This window comes from Patiria miniata, unplaced genomic scaffold, assembly GCF_015706575.1.
Source record: "Patiria miniata isolate m_02_andy unplaced genomic scaffold, ASM1570657v1 HiC_scaffold_25, whole genome shotgun sequence".
Taxonomy (NCBI): Eukaryota; Metazoa; Echinodermata; class Asteroidea; order Valvatida; family Asterinidae; genus Patiria; species Patiria miniata.
This window is the reverse complement of record NW_024037064.1, coordinates 6,805,925-6,831,469: the sequence shown is the minus strand read 5'-3', so window position 1 is coordinate 6,831,469 and position 25,545 is coordinate 6,805,925. Positions and strand designations below refer to the sequence as shown.

The window sequence follows — 25,545 nt, the reverse complement described above, 5'->3', positions numbered from 1 at the left end:
AGGAACCTTCTCGCACACTAAGATCAAACTTTACTACCATTCTACAACGACGAACTGTGAACATACGGCCAGCGATCATTCTCATATACAGCTCCTGAACTCTGGAACCGGCTTCCAACTCATATCAGAAATGCCAAAACACTGGAACTGTTCAAGACTCTACTGAAAACCCATCTGCTTATCCTTTGACTTTGAACATTTCTCCAGCCCATCATTCTCGTAAATTTGTGTTGGTTTTTGTTTACATGTGCCGTGTTTTTGTGTATAATTTGTAATTTCAAAGATTTACTCTAATTGTACTCCTGTATGTTATTATGCCTGTACAGCGCATTGGGGTCTTATTGACGGAATGCGCTTTACAAGAATGGATTATTATTATTATTATTATGTGATGTGGGACAGAACTTTAAAATGGTGTTTGTGTTCAAATTCCTTGAAATAACTTGAAAAGTACATGAGCGATTTGAATGATTCTTGTACTTAAAGAAAGCTCATTGATTAGGCTTTCATATCCTAGATTTTGAAAGTGCTACAGGCAAAACTTCATTCAAAAATTGGTCCCGCCATTTGGGTTTAATATTTTTTACTCACCCTGTACTGTCTGTCCCTAATTTCCAAAGTGCAGAATTTCTGTTGGATTCTAATCCTTTCCGTTATGGTTTATGTCTTTGACAGAGTTGAACCTATCACAGAGGCCTCGGTGCCGAGCTCCTTTGCATACGTTCTGTTCTACGAGCAGACAGAACAACTGTAAGCCAACAATCATCAAGCTAGTCTTGCCATTCCGGAGGGAGGGGTTAAGAGATAACAACATTTGAATAGTCTTCCTGGTTTGATACTCAGTTTGATGATAGCTATTGAAAGAAAAAGATTCAAAGTTCATAGTTAGTCACATGCCAACACGAACTCAGACTGAGTTTGAACAATCTTTTGGTTCCATCTGAAACAGGTCAAGACTCAATTTTGCCATCAGCCACAGATCTCTCTTTGCCCCTCCCTCCAATTGTACCTCCCCCTCCTCCGAGTGGAACAAGCCAAAACAATCAACTTGGGTGAGCCAACTGATCTGAGGGGGAGGTGCACACTTTTTTTATCGATGTAAAATACTTTTATACAAAGATATTTATTGCTTTAGGTACAAGTGTGCTTCGGTACTTTGGGGGAGGTACCAGTGCATTAATGGGGGGGGGATACTTGAAGAGGTATAGTTGTAATATTTTGTATCAAAGTATTTTATATTTCAAGGTATTCAATTGCATCATGTGACCCATAACCAGATATCATATGTGTGTAACCAATCAAAACTAAAATTGAAAAATAAAAATATTCCTGACGTTGTTTTGGTGTTGGATAAGAACTTGGAAGGTTTTCCGGCACAAGGTTTTTCTTGAATCCCAACCAATCTATTACAGTAAGCCGTATGGCTTCTGTCTAACTTGGATCTTGTTGCGATTTAGTAAAACTTGATCTCACAAAATCTTGTGTTGGAACTTTGCTAGCGACGTTCCATCTTGGTAAGTTGAAAGTTCAGAGGTCTGATAGTTTTAAGTTGTTTTTTTATTCACCCTATTTTGATATACTTTAAAGGTTTTCTTTTTATATTTAATTCCTGACATATTTGAATGTCAGGATTTTTTTGTATTCATTACTGGCTTTCTTTTATCTTGAGGACATCCATATATTGAATGCGTGGAATGAAGATAGGTAGAGTTTGTCGAGGGTTGAGTTCGGAAAGGATGAGTTTGTGGGGATGAGGATGAACAATTGCTTTCACACTAGTAGAATTCCATTTTAGGTTTGGTTTATCAAACCAAGTACTAGTAAGAGTAAGTAGGAGCTTGATGAGGGGAGGATAAGATCGAAGATGGAGTACAGAGAGGGATGTAGAAGACTTGCTTTACACTAGTAAGATCATAAAACAAGGTTTGATAAACCAAACCAATGACTAGTTAGAGCAAGTAAGAGTTTGATATGGACAGGATAAGATCTAAGATAGAGTTCAGAGAATGAAGCAGAAGCCTTGCTCTTACACTAGTTCGATCAGGAAACAAGGTTTGATAAACCAAACCAAGTACTAGTAAATGTAAGTAGGAGCTTGATGTGGGGAGGATAAGACCTAAGATGGAGTTCAGAGAGCGAAGAAGAAGCCTTGCTCTTACATTAGTTGGATCATGAAACAAGGTTTGATAAACCAAACCAAGTACTAGTAAGAGTAAGTAGGAGCTTGATATGGGGAGGTTAAGATCTAAGATTGAGTTCAGAGAATGAAACAGACGCCTTGCTCTATCACTAGACCGATCAGGAAACAAGTTTGGTTTAACAAACCAAGTACTAGTTAGAGAAAGTAAGAGTTTGATATGGGGAAGATAAAAGATCTAAGATGGAGTTCAGGGAATGAAGCAAAACCTTGCTCTCACACTAGTTGGACCGGAAAACAAGGTTTGGTTTATCAAACCAAGTACTAGTTAGAGCAAGTAAGAGTTTGATATTGGGAGGACAAGATCTAAGATGGAGTTCAGAGAATAGAGAAGAAGCCTTGCATTTACACAAGTTAGATCATAAAACAATGTTTGATAAACCAAACCAAGTTCTTGTAAGAGCAAGTAAGAGTTCGATATGGGGAGGATAAGATCTAAGATGGAGTTCAGAGAGTGAAGGAGAAGCCTTGGTCTTACACAAGTTAGATCATAAAACAATGTTTGATAAACCAAACCAAGTACTTTAAGAGCAAGTAAGAGTTCGATATGGGGAGGATAAGATCTAAGATGGAGTTCAGAGAGTGAAGGAGAAGCCTTGGTCTTACACAAGTTAGATCATAAAACAATGTTTGATAAACCAAACCAAGTACTTGTAAGAGTCAGTAGGAGCTTGATATGGCGAGGATAAGACCTAAGATGGAGTTCAGAGAGCGTAGTAGAAGCCTTGCTCTTATACAACTTAGATCATAAAACAATGTTTGATAAACCAAACCAATTACTAGTAAGAGTTAGTAGGAGCTTGATATGGGGAGGATAAGATCTAAGATGGAGTTCAGAGAGTGAAGTAGAAGCCTTGCTCTTACACAAGTTAGATCATAAAACAATGTTTGATACACCAAACCAAGTACTTGTAAGAGTTAGTAGGAGCTTGATATGGGGAGGATAAGACCTAAGATGGAGTTCAGAGAGCGAAGGAGAAGCCTTGCTCTTACACAAGTTAGATCATAAAACAATGTTTGATACACCAAACCAAGTACTTGTAAGAGTTAGTAGGAGCTTGATATGGGGAGGATAAGACCTAAGATGGAGTTCAGAGAGCGAAGGAGAAGCCTTGCTCTTACACAAGTTAGATCATAAAACAATGTTTGATACACCAAACCAAGTACTTGTAAGAGTTAGTAGGAGCTTGATATGGGGAGGATAAGACCTAAGATGGAGTTCAGAGAGGGAAGTAGAAGCCTTGCTCTTACACAAGTTAGATCATAAAACAATGTTTGATACACCAAACCAAGTACTTGTAAGAGTTAGTAGGAGCTTGATATGGGGAGGATAAGACCTAAGATGGAGTTCAGAGAGCGAAGGAGAAGCCTTGCTCTTACACAAGTTAGATCATAAAACAATGTTTGATACACCAAACCAAGTACTTGTAAGAGTTAGTAGGAGCTTGATATGGGGAGGATAAGACCTAAGATGGAGTTCAGAGAGCGAAGGAGAAGCCTTGCTCTTACACAAGTTAGATCATAAAACAATGTTTGATACACCAAACCAAGTACTTGTAAGAGTAAGTAGGAGCATGATATGGGGAGGATAAGATCTAAGATGGAGTTCAGAGAGCAAAGTAGAAGCCTTGCTCTTCCACAAGTTAGATCATAAAACAATGTTTGATACACCAAACCAAGTACTAGTAAGAGTTAGTAGGAGCTTGATATGGGGAGGATAAGATCTAAGATGGAGTGCAGAGAGAGAAGTAGAAGCCTTGCTCTTCCACAAGTTAGATCATAAAACAATGTTTGAGACACCAAACCAAGTACTAGTAAGAGTTAGTAGGAGCTTGATATGGGGAGGATAAGATCTAAGATGGAGTGCAGAGAGAGAAGTAGAAGCCTTGCTCTTCCACAAGTTAGATCATAAAACAATGTTTGAGACACCAAACCAAGTACTTGTAAGAGTAAGTAGGTGCTTGATATGGGTGGGATAACATCTAAGATGGAGTGCAGAGAGAGAAGTAGAAGCCTTGCTCTTACACAAGTTAGATCATAAAACAATGTTTGATACACCAAACCAAGTACTAGTAAGAGTAAGTAGGTGCTTGATATGGGGAGGATAAGATCTAAGATGAAGTTCAGAGAGCGTAGTAGAAGCCTTGCTCTTACACAAGTTAGATCATAAAACAATGTTTGATACACCAAACCAAGTACTAGTAAGAGTTAGTAGGAGCTTGATATGGGGAGGATAAGATCTAAGATGGAGTGCAGAGAGAGAAGTAGAAGCCTTGCTCTTCCACAAGTTAGATCATAAAACAATGTTTGAGACACCAAACCAAGTACTTGTAAGAGTAAGTAGGTGCTTGATATGGGTGGGATAAGATCTAAGATGGAGTTCAGAGAGCGAAGTAGAAGCCTTGCTCTTACACAAGTTAGATCATAAAGCAATGTTTGATAAACCAAACCAAGTACTTGTAAGAGTAAGTAGGAGCTTGACATGGGGAGGATAAGATCTAAGATGGAGGTCAGAGAGCGAAGTAGAAGCCTTGCTCTTACACAAGTTAGATCATAAAACAATGTTTGATAAACCAAACCAAGTACTTGTAAGAGTAAGTATGAGCTTGATATGGGGAGGAAAAGACCTAGGATGGAGTTCAAAGAGCGAAGCAGAAGCCTTGCTCTTACATTAGTTGGATCAGGAAACAAGGTTTGATAAACCAAACCAAGTACTAGTAAGAGCAAGTAGGATTTTGAGTGAAGTTCTCAAAAGTGGTAGTATCCAGTAAACAGTTTCCGGCTTGTTAATTGGAACCACATATTTTTTTTGTCTGGATACTTTCTTTATTTCTTTTTGCATTGTTCCGTTTTGAATTACTTTACTTGTTATTCCATTTTTCAAAACTGTCCGTTGATTGTCACATAATTGCTTTTCTTTTTCATCCTGGAAAGTCATAGTATCATGCATTGTTCTTTGGGGTTTTTTGGGGGTTTTTTTATGTCTTAATTTTTTTTCCTCTCATTTTGTTTATAACGTTTCTGCTTTTTTTTACTGTTTATATGGCCGTTTTGCTGGTTGTTTGGTTACCTTGTTGGTTGTTGGTCGGTGGGTCTGTTGGTTGAAAATCATTTGCGTCTTTTTTCATTTTGCTGTCTTTCCTTTCTTTTCAGCACTTTCCTGGTATCTCATGTTAATCTTTTTGACGATTGACTTCTCCTTCTATTCTGACTTTCTCTTCCTCTCTTTTTTTTCTGGGTTTTTGTTTTATTATTCTCGCTATTCCCTGTTTTCAATTTTGTTTTCTTCTTTTTCTTTTTCACAACTGCTCCCCAATCGCATAGGACTGCATATCGTATTGATTGCTTACCTATGGGACCTTTTGGAGTTGTCTGTTTCTTCCATAATCTTCTATATTTTTATCAAGTATTTCGTTGATTTCGTTTGAGTCTTGGTCCATTGTTTTGGGGTTTGTTGGATGTTTAGTTAGTTTGTGGTGGCTGTTTTTTTTTTTCGATATGTTTGGTTTATATCAGTTTTTTTTAAATATTCTTTTGTTTTCTATAATTTAGCACGTTTGGTAATTCTGTCATAAACGTTTCTGGGTTTTTTTTGGCATTCATTTTTTGGCATTATTTCTTTTACAACAATTTGCATTCAGTTATAATCAGATGACATTCAATGGGCAGTCAGCATTTCTAGTCAGCGATGTATTTTTTTCTTTTTTGTCTCTGAAACATACTTTCAGTCTTCTTGAACTTAATTTTCAGAGCTTCATGGTTTTCTTTTGTTCCGTTCTCTTTGAAGAGTAATAATGGTAGTTGATGGATACTGTTTACTAGATACTACCAATAGATAAGGTTTCAAATCAAGTACTTGTAAGAGGAAGTAAGAGTTTGATATGGGGAGGATAAGATATAAGATGGATTTCAAAGATTGAAGTAAATTCCTTGCTCTTACACTAGTTGGATCACGAAACATGGTTTGGTTTATCAAATCAAGTACTAGTCAGAGCAAATAAGAGTTTGATATGGGGAGGATCAGATCTAAGGTGGAATTGAAAGAATGCAGTAAAAAACTTGCTGTTACACTAGTTGGATCATGAAACAAGGTTTGATTTATCAAACTAAGTACTAGTTAGAGCAAGTAAGGGTTTGATATGGGGAGGATAACATCTAAGATGGAGTTCAAAAAATAGAGCAGAAGTCTTGCTGTTACACTAGTTGGATCACAAAAAAGTTTGAGAAACCAAACCAAGTACTAGTTAGAGGAAGTCAGAGTTTGATATGGGGAGGATAAGATCTAAGATGGAGTTCAAAGAATAAAGTAAAAGCCTTGCTCTAACACTAGTTGGATCAGCAAACACGGTTTGGTTTATCAAACCAAATACTAGTTAGAGCAAGTAAGAAATTGATGTGGGGAGGATACGATCTGAGATTGAGTTCAGAGAATGAAGCAGAAGCCTTGCTCTTACACTAGTTGGATCAGAAAAAATGGCTTGATAAACCAAACCAAGTACTAGTTAGAGGAAGTAAGAGTTTGATATGGGGAGGATAACATCTAAGATGGAGTTCAGAGAATGAAGCAAAACCTTGTTCTCACACTTGTACGATCAGAAAACAAAGTTTGGTTTATCAAACCATGTACTAGTTAGAGCAAGTAAGAGTTTGATTTGGGGAGGGTAAGATCTAAGATGGAGTTCAGAGAAATGAAACAGAAGCCTTGCTCTTACACTAGTTGGATCACAAAACATTGTCTGGTTTATCAAATCAAGTGCTAGTTGAAACAAATGAGAGTTTGACATTGGGAGAATAAGATCTGAGATGGATTTCAAAGAATGAAGTAAAAGCCTTGCATTTACACTAGTTGGATCAAGAAACAAGGTTTTGGTTAATCAAATCAAGTACTAGTTAGAGCAAGTAAGAGTTTGATATGGGGAGGATAAGATCTAAGATGGATTTCAAAGATTGAAGTAAATTCCTGCTCTTACACTAGTTGGATCACGAAACATGGTTTGGTTTATCAAATCAAGTACTAGTTAGAGCAAGTAAGAGTTTGACATCGGGAGGATAAGATCATAGATGGAGTTCATAGAATGAAGCAAAAGCCTTGCTCTTACACTAGTTGGATCAGAAAAAAGGTTTGATAAACCAAACCATGTACTAGTTAGAGGAAGTACGAGTTTGATATGGGGAGGATAAGATCGAAGATTGCATGAGTTCATAGAATGAAGCAAAACCTTGGTCTAGCACTGGTTGGATCAGGAAACATGGTTTGGTTTATCAAATTAAGTACTAGTCAGAGCAAGTAAGAGTTTGATATGGGGAGGATAAGATCTAAGATGGAGTTCAAAGAATGAAGTAAAAATCTTGCTCTTACACTAGTTGGATCGTGAAACAAGGTTTGGTTTTTTAAACCAAGTACTAGTTCCAATTAAGAGCGTATATGGGGAGGATAAGATCTAAGATGGAGTTAAAAAAATAGAGCAGAAGTCTTGCTCTTACACTAGTTGGATCACAAAAAAGTTTGATAAACCAAACCAAGTACTAGTTGAAGGAAGTAATAGTTTGATATGGGGCGGATAAGATCTAAGATGGAGTTCAAAGAATGAAGTAAAAGCCTTGCACTTACATTAGTTGGATCAAGAAACAGGGTTTGGTTTATCAAACCAAGTATTAGTTAGAGCAAGTAAGAGTTTGACATGGGGAGGATAAGATCTAAGATGGAGTTCAGATAGAAGCAAAACCTTACTCTTACACTAGTTGGATCAGAAAACATTGTTTGGTTTATCAAACCAAGTACTAGTTAGATTAAGTAAGAGTTTGATATGAGGAGGATAAGATCTAAGATGGAGTTCAGAGAATGAAGCAAAACTGTATTTACACTAGTTGGATCAGAAAAAAAGGTTTGATAAACCAAACCAAGTACTAGTTAGAGGAAGTAAGAGTTTGATATGAGGAAGATAAGATCTAAGATGGAGTTCAGATGGAAGCAAAACCTTGCTCTTACACTAGTTGTATCAAGAAACAAAATTTGGTTTATCAAACCAAGTACTAGTTAGAGCAAGTTAGAGTTTGATATGAGGAGGATAAGATCTAAGATGGAGTTCAGAGAATGAAGCAAAACCTTGCTCTCACACTAGTTCGATCAGAAAACAAGATTTGATCAACGAAACAAAATACTAGTTTGAGCAAGTACGAAATTGATGTGGGGAGGATAAGATCTAAGATTGAGTTCAGATAATGAAGCAGAAGCCCTGCTCTTTCACTAGTTGTATCAGCAAACATGGTTTGGTTTTATCAAGCAGAGTACTTGTAAGAGGAAGTAAGAGTTTGATATGGGGAGGATAAGATCTAAGATGGATTTCAAAGATTGAAGTAAAATCCTTGCTCTTACACTAGTTGTATCAGCAAACATGGTTTGGTTTATCAAACAAAATACTAGTTAGAGCAAGTAAGAGTTTGATATGGGGAAGATAAGATCGGAGATGGAGTTCAGAGAATGAAACAGAAGCCTTGCTCTTACACTAGTTGGATCGCGAAACATGGTTTGGTTTATCAAACCAAGTACTAGTAAGAGTAAGTAAGAGTTTGATATTTGGAGGATAAGATCTAAGATGGAGTTCAAAGCATGAAGTAAAAATCTTGCTCTTACACTAGTTGGATCGTGAAACAAGGTTTGATTCATCAAACCAAGTACATGTACTAGTTAGAGCAAGTAAGAGTTTGACATCGGGAGGATAAGTCCATAGATGGAGTTCAAAGAATGAAGCAGAAGCCTTGCTCTTACACTAGTTGGATCAGAAAAAAAGGTTTGATAAACCAAACCAAGTACTAGTTAGAGGAAGTAGGAGTTTGATATGGGGAGAATAAGATCTAAGATAGAGTTCATAGAATGAAGATAAACCTTGCTCTTCCACTAGTTGGATCAGGAAACAAGGTTTGCGTTATCAAACCAAGTACTATTTAGAGCAAGTAAGAGTTCGATATGGGGAGGACAAGATCTAAGATTGAGTTCAGAAAACAAAACAGAAGCCTTGCTCTCACACTAGTTGATTCATGAAACAAGGTTTGATTTATCAAACTAAGTACTAGTTCGAGCAAGTAAGAGCGTATATGGGAAGGATAACATCTAAGATGGAGTTCAAAAAATAGAGCAGAAGTCTTGTTCTTACACTAGTTGGATCACAAAAAAGTTTGATAAACCAAACCAAGTACTAGTTGAAGGAAGTAATAGTTTGATATGGGGAGGATAAGATCTAAGATGGAGTTCAAAGAATGAAGTAAAAGCCTTGCTCTTACACTAGTTGGATCAGCAAACATGGTTTTGTTTATCAAGCCAAGTACTAGTTAGAGCAAGTAAGAGTTTGACATGGGGAGGATAAGATCTAAGATGGAGTTCAAAGAATGAAGTAGAAGCCTTGCTCTTACACTAGTTGGATCAGAAAAAAAGGTTTGATGAACCAAACCAAGTACTGGGTAGAGGAAGTAAGAGTTTGACATGGGGAGGATAAGATCTAAGATGGAGTTCAAAGAATAAAGTAAAAGCCTTGCTCTTACACTAGTTGGATCAGAAAAAAAGGTTTGATGAACCAAACCAAGTACTAGTTAGAGGAAGTACGAGTTTGATATGGGGAGGACAAGATCTAAGATTGAGTTCATAGAATGAAGCAAAACCTTGCTCTAACACTAGTTGGATCAGGAAACAAGGTTTGGTTTATCAAACAAATTACTAGTTTGAGCAAGAAAGAGTTTGATATGGGGAGGATAAGATCTAAGATGGAGTTCAACAATGAAACAGAAGCCTTGCTCTTACACTAGTTGGATCAGGAAACCCGGTTTGGTTCATCAAATCAAGTACTAGTTTGAGCATGTAAGAGCTGATATGGGGAGGATAAGATCTAAGATGGAGTTCAAAAAATAGTGCAGAAGTCTTGCTCTTACACTAGTTGGATCAGAAAAATGGTTTGATAAACCAAACCAAGTACTAGTTAGAGCAAGTAAGAGTTTAATATGGGGAGGATAAGATCTAAGATGGAGTTCAGAGAATGAAGTAAAAGCCTTGCTCTTACACTAGTTGGATCAGGAAACAAGGTTTGATAAACCAAACCAAGTACTAGTTAGAGCAAGTAATAGTTTGATATGGGGAGGATAAGATCTAAGATGGAGTTCAAAGAATGAAGCAGAAGCCTTGCTCTTACACTAGTTGGATCAGCAAACATGGTTTGGTTGATCAAATCAAGTACTAGTTAGAGCAAGTAAGAGTTTGATATGGGGAGGATCAGATCTAAGATTGAGTTCAAAGAATGAAGTAAAAAACTTGCTCTTACACCAGTTGGATCATGAAACAAGGTTTGATTTATCAAACTTAGTACTAGTTCGAGCAAGTAAGAGCGTATATGGGGAGGATAACATCTAAGATGGAGTTCAAAAAATAGAGCAGAAGTCTTGCTCTTACACTAGTTGGATCACAAAAAAGTTTGAGAAACCAAACCAAGTACTAGTTAGAGGAAGTAAGAGTTTGATATGGGGAGGATAAGATCTAAGATGGAGTTCAAAGAATAAAGTAAAAGCCTTGCTCTTACACTAGTTGGATCAGCAAACACGGTTTGGTTTATCAAACCAAGTACTAGTTAGAGCAAGTAAGAGTTCGATATGGGGAGGACAAGATCTAAGATTGAGTTCAGAAAACAAAACAGAAGCCTTGCTCTCACACTAGTTGGATCATGAAACAAGGTTTGATTTATCAAACTAAGTACTAGTTCGAGCAAGTAAGAGCGTATATGGGAAGGATAACATCTAAGATGGAGTTCAAGAAATAGAGCAGAAGTCTTGCTCTTACACTAGTTGGATCACAAAAAAGTTTGAGAAACCAAACCAAGTACTAGTTAGAGGAAGTAAGAGTTTGATATGGGGAGGATAAGATCTAAGATGGATTTCAAAGATTGAAGTAAAATCCTTGCTCTTACACTAGTTGGATCAGCAAACATGGTTTGGTTGATCAAATCAAGTACTAGTTAGAGCAAGTAAGAGTTTGATATGGGGAGGACAAGATCTGAGATTGAGTTCAGAGAATGAAGCAGAAGCCTTGCTCTTACACTAGTTGGATCAGAAAAAAATGGCTTGATAAACCAAACCAAGTACTAGTTAGAGCAAGTAAGAGTTTGATATGGGGAGGATTAGATCTAAGATGGAGTTCAAAGAATGAAAAAAAAGCCTTGCTCTTACACCAGCTGGATCAGAAAAAAAGGTTTGGTTGATCAAACCATGTACTAGTTAGAGCAAGTAAGAGTTTGATATGGGGAGGATAAGATCTAAGATGGAGTTCAGAGAATGAAGCAAAACCTTGCTCTTACACTAGTTGGATTAGAAAAGAAAGTTTGGTTTATCAAACCAAATACTAGTTAGAGCAAGTAAGAGTATGATTCGGGGAGGATAAGATCTAAGATGGAGTTCAGACAATGAAACAGAAGCCTTGCTCTTACACTAGTTGGTTCAGAAAAAAAGGTTTGATAACCAAACCAAGTACTAGTTAGAGCAAGTAAGAGTTTGATCTGGGGAGGATCAGATCTAAGATGGAGTTCAAAGATTGAAGTAAAGTCCTTGCTCTTACACTAGTTGTATCAGCAAACATGGTTTGGTTGATCAAATCAAGTACTAGTTAAAGCAAGTAAGAGTTTGATATGGGGAGGATAAGATTTAAGATGGAGTTCAGAGGATGAAACAGAAGCCTTGCTCTCACACTAGTTGGATCAGCAAACAAGGTTTGGTTTATCAAACCAAGTACTAGTTAGAGCAAGTAAGAGTTTGATATGGGGAGGATAAGATCTAAGATGGAGTTCAAAAAATAGTGCAGAAGTCTTGCTCTTACACTAGTTGGATCAGAAAAATGGTTTGATAAACCAAACCAAGTACTAGTTAGAGCAAGTAAGAGTTTAATATGGGGAGGATAAAATCTAAGATGGAGTTCAGAGAATGAAGTAGAAGCCTTGCTCTTACACTAGTTGGATCAGGAAACAAGGTTTGATAAACCAAACCAAGTACTAGTTAGAGCAAGTAATAGTTTGATATGGGGAGGATAAGATCTAAGATGGAGTTCAAAGAATGAAGCAGAAGCCTTTCTCTTACACTAGTTGGATCAGCAAACATGGTTTGGTTGATCAAATCAAGTACTAGTTAGAGCAAGTAAGAGTTTGATATGGGGAGGATCAGATCTAAGATTGAGTTCAAAGAATAAAGTAAAAAACTTGCTCTTACACCAGTTGGATCATGAAACAAGGTTTGATTTATCAAACTTAGTACTAGTTCGAGCAAGTAAGAGCGTATATGGGGAGGATAACATCTAAGATGGAGTTCAAAAAATAGAGCAGAAGTCTTGCTCTTACACCAGTTGGATCACAAAAAAGTTTGAGAAACCAAACCAAGTACTAGTTAGAGGAAGTAAGAGTTTGATATGGGGAGGATAAGATCTAAGATGGAGTTCAAAGAATAAAGTAAAAGCCTTGCTCTTACACTAGTTGGATCAGCAAACACGGTTTGGTTTATCAAACCAAGTACTAGTTAGAGCAAGTAAGAGTTCGATATGGGGAGGACAAGATCTAAGATTGAGTTCAGAAAACAAAACAGAAGCCTTGCTCTCACACTAGTTGGATCATGAAACAAGGTTTGATTTATCAAACTAAGTACTAGTTCGAGCAAGTAAGAGCGTATATGGGAAGGATAACATCTAAGATGGAGTTCAAAAAATAGAGCAGAAGTCTTGCTCTTACACTAGTTGGATCACAAAAAAGTTTGAGAAACCAAACCAAGTACTAGTTAGAGGAAGTAAGAGTTTGATATGGGGAGGATAAGATCTAAGATGGATTTCAAAGATTGAAGTAAAATCCTTGCTCTTACACTAGTTGGATCAGCAAACATGGTTTGGTTGATCAAATCAAGTACTAGTTAGAGCAAGTAAGAGTTTGATATGGGGAGGACAAGATCTGAGATTGAGTTCAGAGAATGAAGCAGAAGCCTTGCTCTTACACTAGTTGGATCAGAAAAAAATGGCTTGATAAACCAAACCAAGTACTAGTTAGAGCAAGTAAGAGTTTGATATGGGGAGGATTAGATCTAAGATGGAGTTCAAAGAATGAAAAAAAAGCCTTGCTCTTACACCAGCTGGATCAGAAAAAAAGGTTTGGTTGATCAAACCATGTACTAGTTAGAGCAAGTAAGAGTTTGATATGGGGAGGATAAGATCTAAGATGGAGTTCAGAGAATGAAGCAAAACCTTGCTCTTACACTAGTTGGATTAGAAAAGAAAGTTTGGTTTATCAAACCAAATACTAGTTAGAGCAAGTAAGAGTATGATTTGGGGAGGATAAGATCTAAGATGGAGTTCAGACAATGAAACAGAAGCCTTGCTCTTACACTAGTTGGTTCAGAAAAAAAGGTTTGATAACCAAACCAAGTACTAGTTAGAGCAAGTAAGAGTTTGATCTGGGGAGGATCAGATCTAAGATGGAGTTCAAAGATTGAAGTAAAGTCCTTGCTCTTACACTAGTTGTATCAGCAAACATGGTTTGGTTGATCAAATCAAGTACTACTTAAAGCAAGTAAGAGTTTGATATGGGGAGGATAAGATTTAAGATGGAGTTCAGAGGATGAAACAGAAGCCTTGCTCTCACACTAGTTGGATCAGCAAACAAGGTTTGGTTTATCAAACCAAGTACTAGTTAGAGCAAGTAAGAGTTTGATATGGGGAGGATAAGATCTAAGATGGAGTTCAGAGGATGAAACAGAAGCCTTGCTCTCACACTAGTTGGATCAGCAAACAAGGTTTGGTTTATCAAACCAAGTACTAGTTAGAGCAAGTAAGAGTTTGATATGGGGAGGATAAGATCTAAGATGGAGTTCAAAGAATAAAGCAAAAGCCTTGCTCTTATACTAGTTAGGTGAGGAAACAAGGTTTGGTTTATCAAACCAAGTACTAGTTAGTGTGGGTGTAGAGTGTTGGGTGTTTTGTCCATTGTGGAGCGGGTTGGTGGGGGAGGTTGGTTGGGGTGTGGTTTGACAAAGATGGTGGTTTAGGCTCGGTGAATCTAATAAGGTTCGTTTAGGATAAGAGTTAGGAAAAGCATTTGCTTGATAATGTTTTTTTCTGATCGTTCATTTCATTGTTTTAATCTTGAATCAACACTTTTTTTTATAGGTTGTCCCATCATTTGAAAATTAAGTACAGTTAGATAAAGTCTATCAAGTTTCGATCGTCATTCTTAACATCTTTTTTGATCAAATCTAACCCAACTTTGAAACATGTTAGGAAAGTTTTTACTTTTATTGTTTGTGGTTTTTCCAAATTGTCCCTTGACCTCTGGACTTTTGATTTTTCAAGGTGTAGAACTCAGGAATACAAAAAATGGAGGTGTGAAAGTTTCAATATTATTTAATCTCTAGAAGTAGTGACAAGTTTATTTATTTTGTTTGCTCACTTTTATGGTTTAAATTATGTTTTCGTTTCAACAATATTTTCTATACATGAACTTGAAATCTTTTTTTTTTCATCCATTATTGAAATCTAGAAAAAAATTCAAATCCAAATTTGATGAAATAGGGGTTTTTATTTGGGGGGGGGGGGTTGTTCGGTTGATTTTTGGACTTTTTGAGGATGGGAGTTGTTTTGTCTTGGGGAAACATTTCATCAAATTGAATGAAATGAAAATCGTTTTGTTCCAAAATTCCAAAAATCGTATTATGTGGTTTCATATATTTATTTATTTTTTTGAAACTTTCACATTTCCAATCTTGTCATGTTTTTGTCCGTTTGTTTGTCTTGTTCACTTGTCTTTCTGTGTCATTTTTTTAAGTTTTAAGAGTTCCAAAAAAGGGAAGTTTTTTACTGTCTGTGATTTGAGGCGCCTGAACCTTAGTCGTAGGAAAGAAAATGGCCAGAGCATCGCATAGTTCTCATTTCAACCAACAGTGATTCATTTTTACAATTTTTCAGTTTTTTTTTCGTTTTTCCTTATGCACTGTTGGGAGACGGTGATGGAGAGTAATCGTTGACCTGGGAATCTGTATTCTGTAGTAGCAGATGGGGGATTAGTCTCACCAGCATAAAGATACACATCGTAGTAGGTTGGGTACAAGACTTGACAGTCCACTGACTTTCCAGCCAGTCATTGGTAAAACACTGCAGTTACTGTTCAAATTGTATAAAGAAGTCTTGGTGCCAGATAGTTAAGAACATTGCATGCTGGGACAGACAAGAACATCATAGAAAGTTGGTGCAAGACTCAAGGCAATTGACTGACTGTCCAGCCAGTCATTGTAAAACACTGCAGTTACTGTTCAGTTTGTAAAAAGAAGTCTTGGTACCAGATGGTTAAGAACATTGCATGCTGGGATAGAGAACAACATCATAGAACATTGGGTACAAGACTCGAAGCAGTTGACTGACTGTTCAGTCAGTCATTATGAAAACACTGCAGTTACTGTTCAGTTTGTAAAAAGAAGTCTTGGTACCAGATGGTTAAGAACATTGCATGCTGGGATAGAGAACAACATCATAGAACATTGGGTGCAAGACTCGAAGCAGTTGACTGACTGTTCAGCCAGTCATTATAAATCACTGCAGTTACTGTTCAAATTGTAAAAAGAAGTCTTGGTACCAGATGGTTAAGAATATTGCATGCTGGGATAGACAAGAACATCATTGAAGGTCGGGTACAAGACTCAAAGCAGTTGACTGACTATCCAGCCAGTCACTATAAAACACTGCACATACTGTTCAGTTTGTAAAAAGGAGTCTTGGTACCAGATGGATAAGAACATTGCATGCTGGGATAGACTAGTGTCCTTTGTTATTCCTCCCTGATGTTGCTATGGATACAGTTCACTTGGGTTCAACAACCTCTTTCTGTGATTCCAGATGTAACATTCCTGGTGTGTGTTTGACTCTGATATTTCACAGCGGTATTAAATTGAAAAATGTCATTAAAAAGAAAAAAGAAAAAGAAAAAAAAAACAAATAAATATAAAATAACAAAAAAAGTTTCAAAAAATTAAAAATACAAAAAAAGTTTCAAAAAATTAAAATACAAAAAAAAAGTACAAAAAATGAAAAAAAAATTGTAATATGTAACTGCTCAATATGATTCTATAAGACTTCCGGTACCTTCATTGTGTAATTGGCACTAAAACATTCCAAGTTTATAACGTTTATTAGTAGTAATTTTCATTCAATTTCACAGATATCATCTCGATTCTGATTGGTTGAAATGGATGGCTCTTGCATCCTACATCTAATCACAGCACAGCTTTGATTGAAAAGCTGTGTCCATAATTCCGCTTCCGCTTGATATTTTCATCAAAAATTGAATAACTTATAATTGCATTGTGTTCAATACACACATGGTACCAACTTTTGGGTAACTGGGTATAAAACACTGCCATCTTAATTAAGTTAAATAATATTCATTTTCTGGTAGTTACAAGTTCCGAATATTCATCAGTCAAATGATTTTGGTTCATATGGGTGGCTTTTGCACTCTACATACTCAAAGTACAGTCGCTCTAAAGACTGTGTAAACATCACTTCATTTTAATACAGCAAAACGTAGGACGTAGGACGTAATTGTAAGACGTAGTTGTAAGACGTAGTTGTAAGACGTAGTTGTAGGTTTTTTACTTGTGATTTGACTGATATCTGGTTATGGGTCCTGATTTTGTTTAAAACTCATTTCTCGCACATACACACACTCCGTCCTTATTCACTTACACTGAATGTTCCTCTGCAATTTTGCCGACTGAATTTGAAATCCTAAACAACACCAAAGTACTTAAAAACCACTTAACAATGCAAGTAACCATTTTAGTTTAGAATGCAAAGCACTTTAAACATTCCTTAATTGAAAGTTACCACTCCAAGGGTTGTGCGTTCAGTTATTCATTTAAGCACACCTGCACAAATAACTTTCAAAATTCTTAGTCATTTGCTTTGTTTTCTTTCTCACCAATCGAGTATTCATTTTTTCCGTCCAATTAACATAAAATCAAGTGCAATTTTGCCTTTTTCTTGGCAATCCTGTTCGTTGCAAAGTTGTGCGTTCAATTATTTATTTAAGCACACATGTCCAAATCTCTTGAAAACTTCTTAATCATTTATGTATTTATTTTCCTTATTTTTCCACCCAATTAACTTAAAATCAAGTGTAATTTTGCAGATAATTCAGTCATTTACTCATCGCACACTAATAGCAATTGAATACCTGTTTTTTTATTGTAAATAAGTAATGTAAATATTTGTAAATGTTTGTATATTTTGTTTGTGCATAAATCAACTAATTTTATTTATTTCCACACAATTTCAGTTTTAGCCATATCCCGTAGTGTGCTATGACCACTGGCCGTGTAAGGTGATTTTACCAGTGAGAAAATGAAACGGGTTTGTCCGAGCGAAAGATGTTATGATCTAAAACAAAAAAAATGGTATGGTTTTGAAGTAGTGATTGCAAAAAAGAAAGTTATGATCTATAGCCATTTGGTTTTGTAGCACCTACACACCCAATTTTTAACTCCGGAATATTTAATTTTAAGTTGAACTCAAAGCTATGTCTGAATTTTATGATCAGATCTTCGGGAATCATTTTCAGTGAACAAAATGCAGATCGGGGGAACTGCAGTTCATGCATGATTCTTATTGATTCTGATCATCACTGATTTAGATCTCGGTGATTTCTGATTTTGACACCACCACTAGTCAGATATCACTCAATTTGATTGAAGTCACTGATTAAGATCACAGTGATATATGATTTTGATAATACGATCTGTCAAAATCTGTCAAAAAAATGATTCAGATCAAATTTGATTTGATTTCCTCATGGTCTCTGATTATATTTTACCACTGAACAGATTTCATGACAGTGATTTCTAATTTTGACGTCACCATCTGTCAAAATCGTGATCAGGAACTAATTGAGATTACTGTTGATTTTAGCTCACCATGATTTCTGACTGTATTTCACCACTGGTCAGATTTCATAGAAATTCAATCAAGGTGAATGATTTCAGATCACAGTGATTTCTGATTTTGACGTCACCATCAGTCAAAATCTTGATCAAGAACTGGTAGATAGTACTGTTTATGTGAGCTCACCATGATTTCTGACTGTATTTCACCACTGGTCAGATTTCATGTAAAAGTGTTCCACTGATTTCAGATCACAGTAATTTCTGCTTTGACATCACCATCAGTCAAGAGCTGATTCAGATCACTGTTGATTTGAGCTCACCATGATTTCTGGCCTATTCCATCTGTGGTCAGATTTCAATCAATCAATTGTTTTAGATCACTGATTTTTGATTTTGATCTCACCACCTGTCAAGTCTCAATCAGCATTGATTTGAATCATGTCAATCTAAATCATGGTATTTCTGATTCGTAAACACCATGATCAGAATCTTATCAGATCATAGCTTTGAAACCGGACATGGGGCATTGCAATGTAAAGTAGGGGGAACTTTGCATGCAATGCTTTCATATTTTTTATTTTTGTTTTTGACATTTAACTTTGGCTCGTCACACACTTGTATAGTTGGCCATGTCACAAATCTTTTAAACTGTATAAAGTGTAAAATCCGAGCCATTTCACCACAGCAGCTTAAAACATGTCTGATTTCTGGTCCGAAAGTTCCATTTTCATAGCAAAAGAAAAGGTTGGCAGTTGTATTACAGTAATCCAGTGCAGTTGTAATGAGAAAATGGCAGTGCAAATAAGATCATGTTTCTGTTGAGAAAAAGGTTTATTTAATACACTGTTGCCTTTATGTAGTTGAAGATGAAAAGTTTGTGCTAAACTATCCAAACAGCCATAGATATGGCTGGCTTCATTATGCAGTAACGGCCTTGATAATAATGTGTTTAGTGGATGGTTGTTGGAGGTTTTTGAAAAGGAAAGGGATTTTTGGATTCGGTTTTCAGACATGTCACAACTTGGACCAAATTTAACCTTATTTTGACACCTTGCATTTTTTTGTCGTTTGTCTTGTTATGTGTTTCAATTTAATTCTACATGTGTTTCTTATATGCATGTATCATACTGGTTTAAAACAACATTTGGCTTAAAGAATTATTTATTAATTTCAACACAGCACTCAGTATTCAGTATCTGCTCCATTTGGCAGGGATTTACCCATCACAGATTTACCAACCCTTGAAACAGTGGAATCAACCATGTTTCTTTAGTAATGACATCAGTTTGGATCATTCCACTCAGAAAATCAGGGTGGATCATTAGTCCTGAAACAAACCTCATCACCTACTTGATTTTTTGAGGGTTGGCTATTATTTTCCTGCCATTGGTATTCACTATTTTTTTGGAAACAGCAGTGTATGACAGGCAGTTTTATTTTCTGCTTGAAGTTTTGAAACTTGTAACTGATTTGGTTTGCGAATTGTTGATTGTTAAGATCTGGTGTGTGCATCCCAACATGTTCTGTTCAAAGTTGCTGTTAAATCTTCTTGGGATTTGGAAAATTGTTACAGAATTCGGTTTGCATTGCGATGGTTTAAGATCTTGTATGTTTTTGAAAATCAAGCAGTTTATTTGGTCATTCACAAATGCCTTGCTCTGCACTGCTGTTGTGTTCACGTCATGCATTTCACTTCAGAAAATCTATCGGTCAGTTGGTTGGTTGGTTTGTTAGTGTGTTGGTTGGTCACTCATTTACTCAAAAATCACACATTTATTCAAGCATTCTTTCCCAAGTAAAAAATAAACTGATTCGTAAGATCTGATAGATTTTCTGTCCTTCATTCCGCAGTTAGTTTATTTTTCAAACAATGGCTGACTAATTGGTTCATGCAGGGTGTCATTAAAAAATAAAATAATTTAAAAAAATGTTCATTGTGTTCTTTTTGTTGTGTTTTGTGATTATTTTGAAGGGAACAAGGAAACAGACCACATCTTAGGCCACAAAAATAGTTCTGCTTCCGGTTTCCCTACCTACCCTATTCTGACAGCCCCTATCCTAATTGTTTTATTGGAAAAATGAGGGACAAAACACCTAAAACCATAATTACTACCGTTTACCCTTGACTACAAGAAGACGCGTCCATATGACACAAATATAATTGTCCAAAACAAAAATTCCCTACCTACCTACCCTATTTTCAAATGCCATGTAATCGGAAGCATAAGTACAATTTTTTAGACCTTAGATCAATAAAGATCGGTATTGACTTACTTTCGATTTTTACCTCGAAAAAGAGATTTAATTTTCCAATTGCTGTTTTCCAAGCAATAATTATAAAAGTTATTCACTTGTGAATGAGACATTGAACGTAAAAAAAACAACCAACATTTAGTTATTGAATTATTTCTTCACAAATTTCGAATTATTGGTAGGCAGTGGGTCGTAGACGCCCAAAATTGAAAAAAAAAAATTCTTTTAATGGAAAAATCGTTGAATAACATACAGAATAGGGTGAGTTACAGAAAAGGAAACCCAAATGTTGGGACTGCTGTTTTAGTGAAGTTCTGCATAGCACTTTCAAAATCTAGGATATGAAAGGCCAATTTGTAAGCTTTCTTTTAGTACAAAAATCATTCAAATCACTCATGTACGTAACACCGTTTTAAAGTTCTGTCCACGGTTCACAAAATGGTTAATGTTCTTTTCAGCATAAAAATTAATCACAGTGATATGTATGAATTGTTTTCGTTTTGCTGAAAGAACACACACTTTATTCACCATGTACGTTTGTAAAATATCCCATGGGAATGCAACATTCACCATATTTTAAACATGCACTTGGAATTTTCAATACATTTTTATTTGTGGTTTTTGTTTCTATCTGTCAGTTTGCCTGAGAGATATTCTATCATTTTTAATAGGCCTTTAAAGTTTGGTTTCGTTGAGAAAATTATGAGGCCTATTCAAGTTAATTTCGTTTCAAGAATTATTATATTTTGCGAAACAATCAAATCGGTTTCAGATTTACCGGTAAGTTGGTTTTGAACATTCCTTCTGCACAGTTACGGATGTTTTAAATTGCATTTGTTTTTCCAAGACCACTACGCGCTAGATAGTGTGCCACTACAGTCGTAGATCTCATTGCCGCCATGAAGTGTGATAAGCCATTATTATTCCGAATTCGCTGATCAAATAAAACCATTGTTGTCTACAACCGAGAAAAGGGCGATTAATCTGCCTTAGGGCAAAGGGTATCACGGGCCGAGTGCACGGTCCAACAGTTAACTCGTTAAGTCCGTAGTTACCGGAAAGTTGTTTACATCGCAACGCCATCGTACTGTACATGTGCACTTGTTCTCACGATTGATTGAATGTTCACCACTGCGTCGAAATCGAATGTGAAGTCCGTTTCTTTCGCTAAAAATCTTGTTTCGAGACAGACAGTTTCCCCAAATTTAGTTGCGAGATATTTAGGACAGATTTTACAGGTAAGTGAATCTTTGTATTTGTAATAACATCGTTGTGATTTAATTAATTCTAAAAGTTTGAATAATTCATGTCGATAATTATTCTTTTTTGTCCCTTTTAGCAGACCTTCAAAATATTGATAAAGGCAGTTGAACAATTCAGACCAGTAGAAAAAATATCAGATCTATAGAATAAAAAAAGGATTGTTGTCGTTCAAATCAAGGATGTTAAATTTCAAAAGGGATTGTCGAAGACAAGTTATTAATTAAAAGCAAATCCAAATTAAACTTAGAGTCAACTAACAAAAACAACATGCTCGTTGTGGAGACAATAGCTCCAAAAATAAAGGTGTAATTAAACAGAAAATCTATTCAGTAATCGATCAAAATATTATAAGGAAGTCCATTAAATTTCAAAAGAGAACATCAAACACTGTTTATAGTACACTTAAAGCAATAGTAAGGGTGATGTCAAGAGTATTTATATCCACACACATTTTCCAACAAACATTTTATGTCAAAAGAGGGCGCGCTACACAAATCATGGTCACCGCCGATTTTGTCCACACAAAACTAAATCCAATTGAACACAACTCACTCGTTGTGGACACGATTACTCCAAAAATACAGGTGTTGTTCAGTTGAAATTGTATTGAGTAATTGATCGTTCTGTTCAAAAGAAAATCATTGAATCTTAAAAGGGAACGTCAAATACTTTGTATAATACAGTTAAAGAAGTAGAGTGGAGTCAGCTCGAAAAACATCCGAATTAAAGTCAACTTATAACTGAGCCAAAGCAACGCACTCGTTGTGGACACGATAACTCCAAAAATAAAGGTGTAATTCAATAGCAAATTTATTCAGTAAATGGTCGAAATATTATAAGGAAGTCCATTAAATTTCAAAAAAGGATCTTCAAAAAGTTTATAAAGTACACTTTAAGCAATAGAGTGGTGTCAGCTCGAAAAAAAAACAAATCCGAAATAAGGTCAACTTTACTAGTGGAACAAAAATAACATGCTCATTGTGGAGACGATAACTCCAAAAATAAATGAGAGATTAAACAGAAAATGTATTCAGTAATTGGTCTTAATGTTACAAGGAAGTCCATTAAATTTCAAAAGGCAACATCAAACACTTGTTATGGTACACTAAAAGCAATAGAGTGATGTCCGCAAAGTGTTTACAGCCACACACATTTTCCAACACAGATTTTATGTCAAAAGAGGGCGCGCTTCACAAATCATGGTCACCACTAATTATTTTGTCCACACCATTACTACTGAAGTCCAATTGAACAAAACCCACTCGTGGAGACGAAAACTCCAAAAATAAAGGTGTAATTACTAATCAAATTTATTCAGTAATCGATCGAAATGTTATAAGGAAGTTCATTAAATTTCAAAAGGGATTTTTAAAAACTTTATTAAATACACTTAAAGCAAAAGAGTGGTGTCAGCTCGAAAAGCAAATCTGAATTAAAGTCAACTTTAATGGAACAAAAACAACATGCTCGTTGTGGAGACGATAACTCCAAAAATAAAGGTGTAATTAAACAGCAAATCTATTCAGTAATCGATTGAAATATTATAAGGAAGTCCATTAAATTTCAAAAGAGAACATCAAACACTGTTTATAGTACACTTGAAGCAATAGAGTGATGTCAAAGAGTATTTATATCCACACACATTTTCCAACAAACATTTTATGTCAGAAGAGGGCGCGCTACACAAATAATGGTCACCGCCGATTTTGTCCACACAAAACTAAATCCAATGGAACACAACTCACTCGTTGTGGACACGATAACTCCAAAAACACAGGTGTTGTTCAGTTGAAATTGTATTTAGTAATTGATCGTTCTGTTCAAAAGAAAATCATTGAATCTTAAAAGGGAACATCAAACACTTTGTATAATACGGTTAAAGAAGTAGAGTGGTGTCAGCTCGAAAAACATCCGAATTAAAGTCAACTTATCACTGAGCCAAAACAACGCACTCGTTGTGGACACGATAACTCTAAAAATAAAGGTGTAATTCAATAGCAAATTTATTCAGTAAATGATCGAAATATTATAAGGAAGTCCATTAAATTTAAAAAAAGGATATTTAAAAACTTTATAAAATACACTTAAAGCAATAGAGTGGTGTCAGCTCGAAAAAAACAAAAAACAAATCCGAAATAAGGTCAACTTTACTAGTGGAACAAAAATAACATGCTCATTGTGGAGACGATAACTCCAAAAATAAATGAGAGATTATACAGAAAATGTATTCAGTAATTGGTCTTAATGTTAAAAGGGAGTCCATTAAATTTCAAAAGGCAACATCAAACACTTGTTATGGTACGCTAGAAGCAATAGAGTGATGTCCGCAAAGTGTTTACAGCCACACACATTTTCCAACACAGATTTTATGTCGAAAGAGGGCGCGCTTCACAAATCATGGTCACCACTGTTGTCCACACCATTACTACTGAAGTCCAATTGAACACAACCCACTCGTTGTGGAGACGATAACTCCAAAAATAAAGGTGTAAGTACTAATCAAATTTATTCAGTAATCGATCGAAATGTTATAAGGAAGTCCATTAAATTTCAAAAGGGATTTTTAAAAACTTTATAAAATACACTTAAAGCAAAAGAGTGGTGTCAGCTCGAAAAGCAAATCTGAATTAAAGTCAACTTTAATGGAACAAAAATAACATGCTCGTTGTGGAGACGATAACTCCAAAAATAAAGGTGTAATTAAACAGAAAATCTATTCAGTAATCGATCGAAATATAAGGAAGTCCATTAAATTTCAAAAGAGAACATCAAACACTGTTTATAGTACACTTAAAGCAATAGAGTGATGTCAAAGAATATTTATATCCACACACATTTTCCAACAAACATTTCATGTCAAAAGAGGGCGCGCTACACAAATCATGGTCACCGCCGATTTTGTCCACACAAAACTAACTCCAATTGCACACAACTCACTCGTTGTGGACACGATAACTCCAAAAATACAGGTGTTGTTCAGTTGAAATTGTATTGAGTAATTGATCGTTCTGTTAAAAAGAAAATCATTGAATCTTAAAAGGGAACGTCAAATACTTTGTATAATACAGTTAAAGAAGTAGAGTGGAGTCAGCCCGAAAAACATCCGAATTAAAGTCAACTTATAACTGGGCCAAAACAACGCACTCGTTGTGGACACGATAACTCCAAAAATAAAGGTGTAATTCAAAAGCAAATGTATTCAGTAAATGATCGAAATATTATAAGGAAGTCCATTAAATTTAAAAAAAGGATATTTAAAAACTTTATAAAATACACTTAAAGCAATAGAGTTGTGTCAGCTCGAAAAAAAAAAACAAATCCGAAATAAGGTCAACTTTACTAGTGGAACAAAAATAACATGCTCATTGTGGAGACGATAACTCCAAAAATAAATGAGAGATTATACAGAAAATGTATTCAGTAATTGGTCTAAATGTTAAAAGGAAGTCCATTAAATTTCAAAAGGCAACATCAAACACTTGTTATGGTACACTAAAAGCAATAGAGTGATGTCCGCAAAGTGTTTACAGCCACACACATTTTCCAACACATATTTTATGTCGAAAGAGGGCGCGCTTCACAAATCATGGTCACCACTAATTATTTTGTCCACACCATTACTACTGAAGTCCAATTGAACACAACCCACTCGTTGTGAAGACGATAACTCCAAAAATAAAGGTGTAAGTACTAATCAAATTTATTCAGTAATCGATCGAAATGTTATAAGGAAGTCCATTAAATTTCAAAAGGGATTTTTAAAAACTTTATAAAATACACTTAAAGCAAAAGAGTGGTGTCAGCTCGAAAAGCAAATCTGAATTAAATAAGTGAAGTATACAGTGTTTAAAAAACGTCGGTGAAGGGCAAAACCTAATTTGATTTATATCACCCCG

The 25,545-nt window shown here is 35.7% G+C and overlaps 1 protein-coding gene and 1 long non-coding RNA gene across 7 annotated transcripts in view; both read left to right on the top strand.

Annotated features, from left to right (window-relative positions):
• Positions 1-25,545, top strand: part of LOC119733169 (ubiquitin carboxyl-terminal hydrolase 2-like) — a 54,600-nt gene that overhangs the window by 26,299 nt on the left and 2,756 nt on the right. For 3 of the 4 annotated variants that reach the window (XM_038206748.1, XM_038206747.1, XM_038206749.1), the window contains one exon: positions 676-750. In XM_038206748.1, coding sequence (XP_038062676.1) covers positions 676-750 — 75 coding nt within the window. Of the gene's footprint in view, positions 1-675; positions 2,238-2,624; positions 2,951-25,545 lie in introns of those variants that run through there. The other variant, XR_005271681.1, reaches the window with a different exon arrangement.
• On the top strand, positions 6,458-12,660 carry LOC119733171. Of its 3 annotated transcripts, XR_005271684.1 has the most exons (3): positions 6,458-7,685; positions 8,083-8,853; positions 9,246-10,775. It is a non-coding gene; the product is annotated as an uncharacterized LOC119733171 (long non-coding RNA). The 3 variants fall into 3 exon arrangements; XR_005271683.1 differs by lacking the exon at positions 9,246-10,775 and adding an exon at positions 11,941-12,660 and having other exon boundaries at positions 6,458-8,853; XR_005271682.1 differs by having other exon boundaries at positions 6,458-8,853.